The 15,213-nt window shown below is 48.3% G+C and overlaps 2 protein-coding genes across 2 annotated transcripts; both read right to left on the bottom strand.

Moving 5' to 3' along the window:
- Positions 1 to 6,444: 6,444 nt before the first annotated feature.
- ndufa4a (NDUFA4 mitochondrial complex associated a) lies at positions 6,445 to 8,721 on the bottom strand. Its single transcript, XM_076015711.1, has 4 exons — positions 8,562 to 8,721; positions 7,311 to 7,399; positions 7,085 to 7,145; positions 6,445 to 6,724 (listed from the first exon to the last, which is right to left on the bottom strand). The coding sequence occupies exons 1-4, from the start codon at positions 8,601 to 8,603 to the stop codon at positions 6,668 to 6,670; spliced, it is 249 nt and encodes an 82-aa protein (XP_075871826.1). The 5' UTR covers positions 8,604 to 8,721; the 3' UTR covers positions 6,445 to 6,667.
- Positions 8,722 to 9,729: 1,008 nt separating this feature from the next.
- Positions 9,730 to 15,050, bottom strand: slc35b1 (solute carrier family 35 member B1). The gene is made up of 9 exons (XM_076015710.1): positions 14,426 to 15,050; positions 13,745 to 13,836; positions 13,500 to 13,630; positions 13,360 to 13,390; positions 12,232 to 12,392; positions 12,024 to 12,150; positions 10,668 to 10,774; positions 10,436 to 10,589; positions 9,730 to 10,304 (listed from the first exon to the last, which is right to left on the bottom strand). Exons 1-9 carry the CDS (start codon positions 14,548 to 14,550, stop codon positions 10,252 to 10,254), a joined length of 981 nt encoding a protein of 326 aa, XP_075871825.1. The 5' UTR covers positions 14,551 to 15,050; the 3' UTR covers positions 9,730 to 10,251.
- Between the last annotated feature and the right edge of the window lie 163 nt (positions 15,051 to 15,213).

Here is a 15,213-nt window from a genome sequence, read left to right as displayed (position 1 = left end):
CAGAGGATCTCAGTCACACCACTGTGTCACAAAGACGAAGCTCATCGCTGCTCATGCTTTGTGTAAATCTGACTGAAGTGCTGAGCCCAGTCGGCAGTCAACACTTGCTAATGTGGGTCCAGTGTCGCGTCGGGGGTCCAGTTGACTCCTTGTCAAGCGCATGTACACGACAGGAGACTGCAGTGATTCATCTGAATGTTTAACGAGCGGGTCAGAACTATGAATTAACTCCAGCTCATCAAATCTCTGATTCTAAGTCTGATTTAATGATGTTTACATGCAACACTGGACCTTTAATTATTCATTCGTCTCTGTGTTTGCATCCCAGCAGCTCGCAGCATATTTAGGTTTGACGAACAACTGGGGGAGGAGTTGCTGCTGGGTGGCCCTGCGGTTCTGACGCTAACTGCTAATGCCGACTGCCACCTAGTGGCCGGGGGTGGTAGCGCTGCTGCAAAACGTTGAACAGACTGACGTGTAAAGTTGTTTTAATGTATTCCGTCAAGTCTTAATGGGCAATAATCCAAGTATGGACCTGGACAAGTGGCCTCCAGAGAATCACATGACAACAGCGGCGTAGATTCTAGCGGCGTAGCAGCACCAGCTGGTGCTGTAGTCAAGACAGCACCAACCGAGACCAAGACATTATCAAGACTACAGAGCATCGAGATCGAGACCAGACCAAGACATTTGGAGTTCAAGACCAAGACCAGACCAAGACTTTATACATCAATGAAAAATAACAACAAAACAGACAAAAAGAAATGACCAGTATCTATTTTAAATTCAAGTTTGCTTCTAAAGGGAACAGCAACATCTCTTTTCAGCAAGGTGGATTTTCTTAAACATTTTGCTAATTTGATAACTATTTTGAACCATTAAAAAAAAAAAAAACTTTTCTTCCTAGAATTAATAATAATAATAATAATAATAATAATAATAATAATAATAAAAGAACTAGGAATAAGGGGGAGACTGAGACCAGACAGAGTAAAAACGCCTCAGAGTCCGAGACGAGACCAGAACCTTTAGAAAGTGGCCTTGAGACCAAGACCAATCCCAAGCACTACAACACTACCACTAGCACCACCAGCACCCGTCGCACCATCATCACCACCAGAACCAGCAGCAGCAGCACTAGCAGCACCACCAGCACTAGCAGCACCAGCAGCAGCAGCAGCACTACCAGCAGCACCAGCACCACCAGCACTAGCAGCACCAGCAGCAGCACCAACAGCAGCAGCACCAGCAGCACTAGCAGCACCAACAGCACTAGCACCACCAACAGCACTAGCAGCACCAGCACTAGCAGCAGCAGCAGGAGCAGCAGCAGCAGGAGCAGCACCCCGGGTCGAAAGGCGGTTTGAAGTTTAATGATGCCAGCTGCCAGCTCCGCCAGGCTGCGAGCGCTAACGAGCTGGCAGCGGCCGCGGACCGGGCTGCGGCAGCAGCACCTGGAAATGTAGCACACGTTTCCGAGGGGTGGGGCTCCGCTGGGGCTGATGGGTAGAGGGAGGTAGTGTGGGGGGGGTGCTGGAGACCCAGGACGGCACAGAGAGGCCCTCATCTCTTTGAAGAGTGGCCCAATTTCCATATTTCATTACACACGGCTGACTGACAAGGCCCAGCCAGATGTTCTATTTTCAGCTATTTAAATTTTGACCTGCTTTCACAGGCAGGGATGCAAAAAGGAAAAAAAACAAAAAAAAAAAACAGATTTCATCAAACCAGAGATGCCAAGGATGATGAGAAGCTGGATGCTGCACGTCTGATAGTTCTTAACGCCGGCCCGCTCTGCGTAAACGCTGCTCGTTAAACTTGTGCTACGTGGTGGCGTTTGTCCCGCAGCGTCGGAGATCCATCCTGGCCGGACCGCCACCGTTTTGCTCAAGGACACTTAAGCAGGAGACACACGGCAGCTTGTTTGGGAGGCGAAAGCCGAGACCTTGTGTTTATGGGGCGATGTCTAACCATCCGGCGAGGCCTCCCGCCTGCTGAATGGGCTTCAGAGTGAGTGATGCGGGACATAAAAGACACACACACACACACACACACACACACACACACACACACACACACACACACACACACACACACACACACACACACACACACACACAGGAGGAGGAGGGACGGGCTTGATTAATACCGCTGCTCTTCCTGCTGAAACGGCTGCTAAATTGCGGCGTCCTCACTCAATCCCTCATGCAAAAACACATCGACAACCCTGACCTTTTCGCCGCAGCTGCTGCAAACGCCACTTTGTCATCCAGAGTTCGCAAACTCAAGGATCAACGCCGGCAGTTTTTTTGTTTGGTTTGGTTGTTTTTTTTGTCTTGCCTGAGATGAAACTTCCCTGACGCACTCTCGACAAAGCTTCCTGTCGCCACACGGCCGCCTGGAGGACCGTGAGCCCATTTTAAACAGCTTCCAGCGTCACCCGAAGAGGCAGAAGGTCACTCGAGCTGCGTTTCCATCACAGTTTCTCCCAGAAATAAAAGCAATATTTCTAAAGTACAATTTGCAGGTGTTTCCACTGAATGGTGTGAAGAGCATCAGCTGTAATTCTCTCGTCCTGCGAGTTTTTAACACAAATTACGTTTGCTTTCGTTTGTTTACAGTTGTTTGCTGTCAAGAATGCGTTGTTTGTTATATTTTTTCTCTTTGATGACTTGGAAAAAAATATTCCGCCTCCTCCTCCGTCCAAACATAACAGCCGTTTCCATCAGCAGTTTTTTATTGCCATATTTAGGTTTTGCGCAATTCTAGAAAATGGAAACGCAGCTTCATTGTGTCTCCATTTAGCTTCATAATGACAGACACACACACACACACACACACACACACACACACACACGCACACGCACACGCACACGCACACACACACACAGTGCCATGTGTCACAACAAAAGGTTATGGTCAAATCGTTCATTAAAAGTTAATTTTGCACAAGACAGATTATATTTCTGACTCAAAGACAGATTTCTATCAAGTTCAGTCCAACGTCTCTGTTATTCAGGTCCAAAAGCAACAACTGGATGCTGAGATAAGATAAGAGAGCCTTTTATTAAACCTGCCGTGGGGAGATTGCAGCGTGGTTCAAAAGAGGTAACAAAAAAAAACTAAGAGAGAGCATACTTCTTTTAAAAAAAAAAAAAAAAAAAAAAGAGAATTGTATTATATCAAAAAAATGTATAAACAATTGTATAAAATGTGAAAAAGCAGAGTTTAAAAAGAAAACTGTGTTCTGCCCATTTTCATATCTTCACATTTTGTCAGTTTTGATCCAACGCACTCTCTACACCTGCAGGACGCATCAAACTGAGCCTGTTGTTTACAGCCTCCTTCTGAGTTTTGACTCCCTGCTAAAACTGATGCTTTGATTGTGGGAGTGGGAGTGGGAGTGGAAGTGGTGGGGGGGGGGGGGGGTTCATATTGTCACTGAACGTTGTATATGTACATATTAGGGTCATTTCCAACTACGGGCACGAGGATTCTAGTATTTCGCTTGGAGCTTGAAAATGACGGTAAAGAGCAAAACAACCCAAAATTCCACCTCGACTTACTTTGACTTTAGGCAGTGAGCGCACAATACAGCCAGCAAGTCAACAACATCGAGTCTAACGGCCACTGTACTCACCAGCGCAGGCAGCAGGCAGACGACAGAGCCACGAAGAATCGGGAACCTTCAGCCAGCGTCGTGGTTGGAAGAAGCGACTGTACAACACAACAGGAACAATAAACTTCCCGGTCACGTGACACCACATGTTATAAAGAAAAGCAGCCAAATATCTGGCGGGAATACCTGGAATAACATCCGCAGCACGGCGGTCAGCGGTGCTCAAACAGGCCCGAATCCCCAACAGGTGCCTCCAGTTGTCCTGATTGGCTGAGCAGCAGACAGGAACCTGGGCTCCGTTCACAAACACACCAGCACTGACAAACACAGTTGGCTGAGAGGAGACGACTGGACGCCGCAACAATACAGAGAATTGCGACGGAGGTTTTTTTTTTTGTTTGTTTGTTTGGGCCGCGTGGGATTTTTGGCTGCAGTACCTCGACTGGCCACTGTTTTTTTTTTTTGTTTTTTTTTGTTTTTAATGCATCGATGTCACGGCCCCCCCGTCCAGGTGTTGACTCCGCCCTCTGACACCGCCTTCAGTGTCTTCCTCTTCCAAACATGTGAAAGGCTGTAAACAGAGGGCTAAACATGGCGCCCCCTGCAGGGTCTTCGATAGTTTATCCTGAGAGAGGGAGATGAAGGTCGAGCGACGCGTCCTTTAAAGCTTAATTCAGGTTAATTCGGGGTTTTTATAGCATCGAATAATTTCACCGGTTTTAACTTTGACACTTTACGCGTTTCGCACCAAAGACGAGCTAAAGATTGGAATCTCCTGCGGCGTGATGATCAGTCGGCCGGGATATCAGTCTGGGGAAACCAAGAGCAGACGTGAGCTAAAGACGAATCACTTCCAAGGGGAACAAAGTGCTGCCCGAGTTTGGAATACATCTCTTTACAGAAATATCTTTTGAAAAAAAATACTTCTTTTTTTTCTTTTTTTCCTCGGCAGTAATTGCGCTCAGCAAAATGTCACCTGCATTTCTGCCTAATCCTCGCAGCTCAGCCGATAAAACACACGGAGATAAATTTGAATATATGTATTTGAAGAGATAACGCCAGACTGCTGCTGCTGCTGATGCACCGCTTGATTAAAGTTGCATAAGGTTTGTGTACCTTTTATTTGAAGGCATATCAAAAAAAGTGGAGGATTTCCGACAGGGTAATTTGATATTTTCCCAGAGGCGTGACATTTGTGTCGGTCGATGTGTCACCACAGATGTTCTGAACTCCGAGCGGCTCCAGACAAAGCCGAGTCGGCCAGAACCCTGCCCCGCTCTGCCCCTCCCACCTCCGCGCCGCCTGACCTTTGACTCGGCCTTTGGAGGACAATTTGCAGCAGTCGCATTCTGTCCCCCTCATTATTTCTTCTTTCTCTTCCGATCTTACCTTTTGCCGCGTGGCAGGACCGGGCAGACGGGTCAGGGGTCGGGAGGAGGGGGGTAAAGATGCGGGTCAGACCGGAGGCCACGGCGGCGTCCTCGGAGGATTGGCCGGCGCGAAGCCGCTTTGAACCTCCAACCCTGCAGCTGTCCGTCAAGCGCCGACCCCGACCGGGGGTCAGGGCGACACATCAGCCAGAATTAATGGAGTTGGCGGGTTGACGCGGAGCCGCAGCCAAACTATTTCCACAAAGAAACAAGGGACTGAAGTGCATTTATTGGAAGTTCATTAGGACGTTTATTGAACCAGGGTAGAAAACAGCACGCATAGAAAGTCTGTGAGATAGAACTTGAGTATCGAAAAGCTACAAAATGAGCCACTAAAGCGTCGGCAAAAACCTTTCAGAGTATAAAACATTGATAAGCCAGATACTAAAATGTCAAGAATATATACATATATATATTTTTTTTTTTAAATGGATGCGGCTCGTGACAGGTTTCACTCCAACCTCCAGCCTTGCAGATGCTGTAATAAAATCAGTGTGTTTTTCCTCCCAACAGCAGTGATCCTGTCCGCCTCCAATCAGCGTCACTCCTGCCTCCTTTCGGCTCGGCAGCGGCTGAAAACTAGCGGCTGCGTCCACACAGCAGCCAGCTGCAGACAGACAACAGGCCCCCGGTTGATCCCGTCGCCTCCGGCTGATGACAGTTATTTGGGGCGTTCTGGCACTTTGCACGGGCGACGGGAACGGCGGCGCAGCCAACGTGAACATCGCCGCTCCACGCCGTGCTGCAGGGTGAACCCCCCCGTCCTCCGGGTGAGACAGGTTCCGGCTGGGTGGAGGTGGGCGGCGACAAAGGTCTCCTTGACATTTCCACCACCGCGCCGGCTGCCGATCCTCGCCGCCCGTTGCAAACCTGTTGACATTTACCCGCTCATCTGACAGAATCTGCGAGAAGCCGTTCTATAAGGGGACGATCCTCCCCAGTTCTGAGCCGCACGGAGGAAATCAAACGCGCCGCGAGTCAGCCTGAAGCTGGAGGAGCCGTGCAGGAACCTCCTGCAGCTCGGAGGCGTCTGCTAGAGGGCGCTCACTGCTCCCTCTGGTGGCGGGGTTAAAGTCTGCCGACCCCTGCACGCCGAGGCTGGTCTGTGGACGGCAGCCAATAATAGAGCGCCACACTGCTCACCAGCAGCTGGGTTGCAGCAGGGCAGCGAGGTGGAATGAGGTGAACGCCAAGCCCATGAAGCGAGGGCGGCGCATGACACGGGCGTAAACAAGGTGACGTCTGCACGGTGATGCAAGCGAGAGCAACTGAAGATGCTGAGCATGAGCACAAAGGAAAATAAAGACATGGTGATAGAGAATGAGAGGAGGAGGAGGAGGAGGAGAAGGAGGAAAGAAGAGTGGCCACTGATGGAATTCAAGCAGATGAAACAAGTTCTTTTCTCAGAACGGAGGAGAATATAAACCTCTTCACTTTATTGACAACCATTGAAAATGGGTAACAGACGATTTTAAACAGAGCCACTGAGATGCGATGAGGAAACTTAAAAGAAGAATGGATCGTTTTGTGCGGATTTAAGCTTCTGCGTCTCCCAATCAAATTTTTCTCCCAATGATTCTGTGCGGTTGAGTTTGGCCTTCGGTCCAGCAGACGTGATCTAGAAGTCGGGGCCCTGCTTCTTCAGCTTGCTGTAGTCCATGTTCACTGCATAGAACTGACAGACAAGGCAGACACAATTCAGTTTCAGCGAGAGGAAAAGCACCTTGGAAAAGCTGCAGTCAGGCTCGGCTGCCAGTGGAGGAGCAGCAAGATGGAATCAAGGCGCCTCCTCGACGCGTCTAGAAGTTAAGAGCTGCTGACGACTTGATCAGATTAGTTACTGCAAGCCAGCATTAACCAGATTAGGTGATTTTGATTGATCCAACTCAAGGAATAATCCACAGCTCAGCAACACGTCTCTCTCACACACGCACGCACGCACAAGTTACTGCCACGTCCCAGTGTGTTAAATAGAGTTCTGTTGCACAGTCTGATTAGAAGCAATAGTTTTTGAGGAGAAGAGTGAGCGGCACACCTTGTACTGATCAGTAGGAGCCATCTTGTTCCAGGGCTCTGGGTTGTTCTTGCGATCCCAGCTGCAGAAGCAAGAACAACATTCACTTGGAATATTTCAAGGCTAGAAGTTTAGTCAGAAATCAAAAACCACCAGCTTGTTTTCTTGCACACAAATCGTCCCCTACAGTTGCACTCATATTGAGACAGCTACGCATGGGGGGGGGGAGCAGGACTAGTTTTCTTACCAGACGTCAGGGTTTCTCAGGGCCAGACGAGCCAGATACGCCATGGACATGACAGTGCCACCACCGATGAAGATGAACAGGGGGATGAGCTGTAAACGACAAAGTAAAAAATAACCCATGTCAACTCTTTGTCTTGTCAATAAACACTCTGTCCTTGAGTGCCATGGCATCTGTCAGGCAATGTTGGAAATGGCTGCCTGCCTACACCGGAGCAACTCACCCCCCCCCCCCCCCCCGTGCAAGATATCGAGTTTCTATGTTTGCAATGTCTTATATGTGCTTGTGTTGCTGAGGGTTTTTGTTTTTCCAGTCCCACACTGTATTCCCTCCCAGGAACATAGTTTTCCTCCTCCCCTCCCCTCCTGTTCTCCTCTTTATTGTAGTTTTTGTACTGAATATGTTTGGACGGGGATTGCAGAATTTCGTTGTACACGTTTACGTGTTGCAATGACAATAAAGCCATATCATCATCATCATCATAAAATTAACTTGGTTAAAAAGATCACACTTTGTTTCACTTTTTAAAGCTCTTGTTTCATTTTGGTCTCAGAGGCATTTTTACTGGGTCTCGTCTCGGTCTCGGACTGGACAGATTTTTGTTGAAGACCGGTTGAGACTCAGCCAACACTCTAATGACACGATAATAACAAAAAATGATCCAGCTGCTGCTGTTTTACACTCTGTTGGCACCCAGAGTGACACCCTGCGGTCAGTTTTTTTTTTCTGTTTTGATGATATTTCTCTTTGAATATTTCTCTTCCTGGTCTCGATACTCTCTAGTCTTTATAATGTTTTGGTCTCGGGTGGTGCGGTCTTGATTACAACACTACTGTAAGCACGAACAGTGTTTGTTTGGGCCTAGTTTTTCTAGCCAGCCAGCTAACTCGCTAACCAGTTGCTATTTTGAGACCCCCAGCAGACCCCGCTAACAACCAGCCGCTACCACTACACCCCCTCCTCCCGTCTGACGCCGTGACCTGAGTTGACTCTCAAGTATCGGGTGTCCCAAGAACTGGCGCCAAAACAAATGGATAACCAAATATGGGTCATAAACGTTATCAGAAACACAAGAGCGCATCTTTATCCTTGGTCAAAGTCACAGCGGTCAAAGAGTCGGGCGAACTAGCCGCAGCTAGCAGCGCTGACTAGTTGAGCTAAGCTAGTTAGCAAAAGGAATTCACAGATGGTCGGAATTCACGAAATAGGCTCTTCAAAGTCGTCGTTTCCACATGATGGCCGAGCCAAACTTACTGCTGGGTGGCTCCTCAGCTGTTTGCGGACCACGGCGAACATCGTGTCGACTGCGAGAGGCCGATTTCTCCCAATGTGTGTAGTAATAAATGGATTACCAGCAAGCTTGCCAAAAAGGCGAGTTAATCTGCCACTCTGGGCGGAAGGAAGGCCGAGGGAGGAGTTTAGGATGCTAGAATAATGCCTGAGTGAGAGTTGGTGAGAAGAAGACTTTTTGAAAATAATGATGATAATGATAATAATAATGTATCGAGGAAATCCAACAGAATATGCCATGGATATAAACAGATCGTCTGTTAATTTGCCGTTTTGTAGTTTTAACGTACAATTCCTTTAAACATTTCGTTCCGGCACAATACGGCTCTATTGACAGTTTTGTTGAACTGTAGATCAACAGTCATCATCTCAATAAACTCAAAAAGGGAATTATTCTCATGTAACAGTCTTATTTTGGATTTATTTTTTTCAACCCGGTCAAAATCCCAGAAGTTTTGTATTGACGTCAATTTTTGTTTTTTGTTTTTAACTTACTTGCTTTTATTTTACTTATTAGCTTCTTTTTTTTACATAAGAAATTTCGTAAATGCTTCGTGTAAAGGAACCTGCTGTTGACTCATCACATATGACAATAACTCTCAGGTTATCGAAATAATGCATTGAACAAAATGAACAGATCGATTTAGCCCATGGATGTCACGAGCCAAGGGTCTCATGAGGTACCAGAAGAGGGCACTGTTGAGTTTCTTTCAACTTCAATTTTTTTTCTGAGCTCATGTGACACGTGCCTTTACTTATTTTCGTTACTTTCCCCTTTGAATGATAAGAAGTCAATTGTATATCCTCTGTAATCACTATAGCAGGAAGAGTTTCTAGTATCAGAGAGTTTACGCAGCCAAAACTAGCGTGGCTTCTCCCTCTCGCTTTTTTCCTGAATGAATAAACCGTGTTTTGCTTTTCTTCATCCACCCTCACACTCACTCAAGCCAATCTCATCTCTTTAGACATTCAGTTCATTTATGCCGCCTCAATGCTGGCACATATATCGACATAATTGCATTTGTGTCAATAGGTGATAATGTAGAAATATTTACCGAAGCAACTAATGTGAATTATTGATTATGTATTCAAGTCAATTGTAGTTCTAAAAAAAAAAAAAAACTCCACGATGTATGACAAATTCCCTTTTATATTAAGTTACTTCCAAGGTATAGAAAATAAACAGCTTAACAATGGACACGACACATCAGGCTACATAAAACCGTTTTCCTTTATATAGTGTAGAAATGACATGATATCAACGGTTACACATATTCAAGCGACGGTCTGTGAAGTTGTGAACCGGGACTTGCGCGGTGGTGGTGGCGGCGGATTCGTTGGTGAGAAGCTGGGGAAAAAAGTTGGTTCATTTTCCCAGCGTGGGGCCGGTTGGAGAAAAACAACAGCGAGTGTTTTCCTTCTGCGTCTCGGAGCCGCTCTGCAGTGGAGTGAAGATGCTGAGGTGCCGTCACAGTTCAGTCGGGACGCGTTCACAGTTGAGGCTAAAAGCAACGAGGGCTCGCTAGACACTGAAGAACTCAACCGCAGTCGTGTCGAGTGTCAGGCTCGGACGGTGAGCCCGTTACAGAAAGTCTCCGGGAAATAAGAGCCTAGCGCAGAGTGTCCGTCCGTGTTCATCTCCTCCTCGTGATGTTTAGTGCGACGTCTTCTTGGGGGCTTTGCCGAATTTGGCGTCCAATCCGAGACCTGAAAGTGAAAATGAGGAATGTTAGAGGGAGAGAGAGGATTGATGTTTCAGTCCTGGAGGAAACAGGAAAATACAGAATCCTGACGCCTTCACGCTGAATTAACGAGGACAGACGAGGCTCCGCCCTCACCGAGGAAGACCAGCATGGTGCCTATCCACTGCAAGGAGGTTATGACGTTCCCAAACAGGATGACGGAGCCCAGGATGGTGAAGAATTTCCTGGTGGTGGTGACGATGGAGCAGGTCAGAGGCCCGAAGCTCACCACCGTCATGAAGATGAAGGTCTGGAAAAAGGACAATTAAAGAAAAAATTGATCATCAAAATCCAGAGAGCTCGACGGGCCGCTTCATCCCTCACTCACCTGCCCCAGAGCGCTGGTCACTCCAAACAGCAGGATGTTGTAGATGATCTTCGGGTGGCGTTCGGTAAAACTCAGGAAGTCCCACACTTCACCCGTCCACAACACGGCTGAAGAGGAAAAACAACAGACAGTTAACTGCACACATACATTTTTCTTTTCTTTCTTTTTTTTGCACATCTGGGCATCAAATTCCGCCCAGTGTTGATTAAGTAGGCATGTGGCTCCCCCAGCTGGTCTGAAAAGGCAATAACAGGTTTGCTGGGGCAAAAGGTCTGAGGATGAGTTTGTATCTTGGGAAATCTCAGCACTCGGCGGCCTCGGCAGGTGAATTCCTGATAAAGGCAGCGGCCGAAACAGAGTTTAAACACCGGACAGAAATAAATAGAGACGCCTCTTTTTTATCTAATATGGCCCAGAAAAACACTGGAGGCCCTGCCAATTAGTCTCCCAGCCCTGATGCTGATCTCCACCTCCTGGTCTCTATCATCACCTCCCATCCATTTTCTGGGCGTTCCCACTTCGAAAACGTCCTCCTCTCGGCGCCGAGGGCTTTCAAAGGTGCAGGATTCCTTATCTGTGGAGATAAGTGCCGACACTTCCCTCTGGCTGAATTAATGAGTCCAGGCTCCGGAGAGGGAACGGCGTTCACCTTTTCATAAAGGCCTGTGGACGCCGACGGTTGCCGGCTTCAAGGTTTGGGCTCTCTACACCATTAGGCTGCGGATAGTTTGATTTCTGGCCCATGAAATTGTGATGATGGTCCAAAAATTGTACTCTACAGAGTGTCATATTTATGAACAGGCAGAGGGAGAAAACTAGCAGCTTCACAAGGTTTTTAAAAAGATGTTATTACACCGACAGAGCCGTACAACAACATGCTGGGTTTTTTTTCCCCTCAGGCCAAGTAATGAGCGAAGGACAAGAGTTTGGAGCAATTCAGCTCCGTCTTCATCAACAGACTAAATCACAGCAAGACAGAAAATCCCACTGAAAATAAACAGCAGTAATAAAGCTAAATATAGACACAGAATGTCGCCTCGTGTGCCGGTGCATAAACACGCTGTCTCAGTCGACAGAAGATTGCTTCTGTTCTGTCTGATCAGCTGATTATCCCATTATCTGGCTGATAAACACCTCCGCCGTGCAGACCTGCATCCCGGCACTCAGAGCAGCTGTGTTTGTTTTCTTCTGTCACATCCTGGCAGAACTGAATAGCAATGAGATTATTCTGCTCGTTAGCTCCTCCTCTGCTGCTGTCGCTCAGAAGAAGCCGCAAGGCGCAGCTCCCTCTGACACCTCACTTCAGTCAGGGACAGTTTTATCACCGGGGAGGCAGCAGTGAGAGCAAAGACTCACCGAGTCCCAGCACCAGGATGGACCACAGGTTGACGTTCAGCATCATGTGGTTGGCGCTGGTCTGGAAGCGAGACCTCATGTGGTCCTGGGCCACTCCAGTCAGACCGTCCAGGGTGAGGGAGACCAGCTGCACGGCCGGGACAACAAGGTCACAGTCAAGAAAAAAGAAAATAAAAATGGACGGCGACGCGAGGCGCTGCAAACGCACCAACAGGATCTCCCCGAAGCCGAAGACATGATCGTCTGCCACAGTCGAGCTCTTGTTGGGCTTGTAGAGGAAGAGGGCGACGCCGCCGACGATGAGCAGCACACACAGGTACTTGGCAAGCGGGTACTTCTTCCTCAACAGCGTCACGCCGAGGAGCATCACTGCAACGACGACAACATGACAGGTGGGAGTCGGCTAAATGTCCCCAGGAAAGAATTCAAAGGATGGAAGGACACCAGCTGTCAGCACAACTCTAGCGAGGTGTCTTGCTAGTTGGCTGTCGAGCCGGGCGGTGTGCAACATCACTTTAAAAAAAAAAGAGAAAAGAAACTGAAGTAGAAAAAGCCGCTTCACAAACAAAAGTTGTCATTCCCGATCATTGCAAAACAGCAATGCACTATTTGAAGGAGAACGCTGCTCCTGTCAAGATGTGTGCGGATATGGAAATCTGTAGAAATATGAAATCTGTCCGCTGGGAGTGGAGAGGATTGTTTAAAATGATGGATTTGTGTACTTGCAGACGTCTCTCTGGTTGTTGACGTGGCCAGTAACCAGCGAGGCCTTCAACCCTGAGACTGGGGTTAATATATAGCTGGCGCTCACATGTAACAGCAGATAACCAAGATGGGAGCAGTCACAGGGCCGCCAGGTACCAAATGGCCACGTGTGCTCTCTGACTCACTTCTCCACGCTCACTCACTGAGTCTAAGGAACGACTCTGCAGCCTTCTGCCTCGGCAGGTACAAGGGGAACGTGTGCATCGGCAGGCTTATACTAACGGAGACGGCAGCATCGGTTAATATTGACACAGATGACGGCCGACCGCAGAGACGCCGCTTGAAGGGAGCGCACTTTTTCATTTTCAACCACGGTGGAAGCACACGGCGACGGTGTCAGAACTTTCAAAGGGATTTTGATGAGAAGTTTTACCAGCTCTGGGCTCAGATGCTGTTGATGGGTTTTTGAGAACAGAGTATGTAAAAAGTTAAAAAAAATAATGACTGAATGCTGCCATCTGGTCTCCATTTCAGCAACGTTAGTAGTCCACAATTAGGAAGGAGGGTTGTTTTCCCAGAGATACACAAGCAGGAAGTAGCAGGTGACACATCAGGCTTCAGAGATATTTACCTGGGATGGGCTTGCAGGATTTACCCAACACCTGCAACAACAACAAAACATAGCTCAGGTTACCACGGCGAGAAATACTTTCCCATTAAAATGCGTCAGGTTTTAACACAGTTTGCCCGACACGCAGCAGGACACCTCACCTGTGTTGGGTAGTTGACGTACTGGAGGGCAGAGTTACTGGACACCATGGCGCCCAGGTAGGAGAGGGAGCACAGACCATAGAGCCAGTTCTTGGTGTGGTCCGGCTTGCTGCCCTCAAACGACAGGATCGCTGATGACGGGGAGAAGGTGAAACGACCGTTTACCCATCAGGTGAGACTTCTTTTTTCTTTACTTTATGAAATAGGTGCGAATGAAGTTGCTGCAGGAAACGGCTGATACTCACAGATCTTTGCAAACACAGCGCTGACGATGCACTGGATGAAGACGAGCGTGCGGGCAAATATGAACTTCTCAGAGCCATAATCACCACGAGTGCTGCGGGTGGGGAAAAGAAGGAGTCAGGCCTACGTGGCAGGATGCTTCAGACCTCACAGTGACAGGAGAGCCGAGGGCCAAGCGCTGCAGGGGAGCGCCTTGAAAAGTGGAGATGCTTTCGAGTGAAGGCCATGAATGTCGAGGGCGCAGTGTGTGTAATTACGGCAGTGAATGGGGGGGGGGGGGGCAGTGCTGACATTTAGACAGAGAGGTTGTGACGGTGACCGGGGACTGGTGTTGATTTCTTGTTGGCGTCAACAGCTGCAAAGAGCTTTGATCATTATGACGCTCCCTACTTTTTGTCCTCCTCCTGTCAGCGAATTAAAAAAAAAAAATGATCTTCACTCACTCCAGGAACAAGTCAAACTTATCTCTGTTAGAGAATATAGCGATACAGTCAGTATTGGTGACGTTGTGCACTTCTCAAGAGAAGGACTGTGGGTCCCCAATTCGTCGCGAAATACACATTAAAACTACAGCTTTGAAAAACAAAACAAAAAAACAGCGAAAGCTAAGCAGATCTTTAAAAACCCAAGTTTTCCCAATGGACCCTGGCACCGGAATCACGCCGTCAGCTGGCGCTACTTACATGGTCTCCTGCAGAATCCCGTAGTAGAAGTAACACACGAACACACCGAGGAAGCAAACGGCGAACCGTATCCTGGTGTTGTCCCACAGCGAGGCGGCCTTGCCGGCTCCTCTGCCCGCGGCCATGCCTTCGTCCACCAGCGCCTCGACGTTCACTGACACCGCTCCGCTGCTACTGCTGCTGCTGCCGCCGGCACCTCTCGCACCGACGTCCCGCTCCACTATCGCAGAGGGGGGTCAACGAGCCCGGAAATGGCTACTATCACGTCCGCTGCGGTTACCGTGGCAACGCGGGTTCACAGTTTGCCGTCTTCTATTGACGCCGATATTTAAAACAACTGGGAAAACATCAGTTGATTGTCATGAGTGCCGCAGCCGTTGATTTGCGGAATAACTCGCTGGACGAGCACGTCTCTGCCCGGAGCGCTGCGATCGCGTTTCACGTCGTTTGTTTCATAAGGATCATTCTGTTGAACTTCCGGGTTTAAAGGCACGAGCCCGGCTGTGAGCTGGCGGGGCGAGTTATACGCAAATGAGCCTCCAAGCAGTCCCAGGCCAGCCCGCGTTTTCCTTGACAAATTACAGCAAATACAGAGCAGAGGCAGACATAGCGTTTCTGATCGAAGGACCCCTTTTGTGCCAACGGCTGCGCCTTGGCATTTTGGAAGGGAAACTATGCATTTTCAGTTGATTTGGAAAACGTAACTACGTTGAATGCGTTTCTGTTTATGTTCTGTTCAAAGTACACTTGAGGCTGTGGGTTGGTCTCGTTATCTGGAGTTTATGGCT

This window comes from Nelusetta ayraudi, unplaced genomic scaffold, assembly GCF_046127955.1.
Source record: "Nelusetta ayraudi isolate G7.1 ecotype Tasmania unplaced genomic scaffold, CSIRO-AGI_Nayr_v1 ptg000195l, whole genome shotgun sequence".
NCBI lineage: Eukaryota > Metazoa > Chordata > Actinopteri > Tetraodontiformes > Monacanthidae > Nelusetta > Nelusetta ayraudi.
The sequence above is the reverse complement of the archived record's forward strand: the minus strand, read 5'-3'. Positions and strand labels throughout refer to the sequence as shown.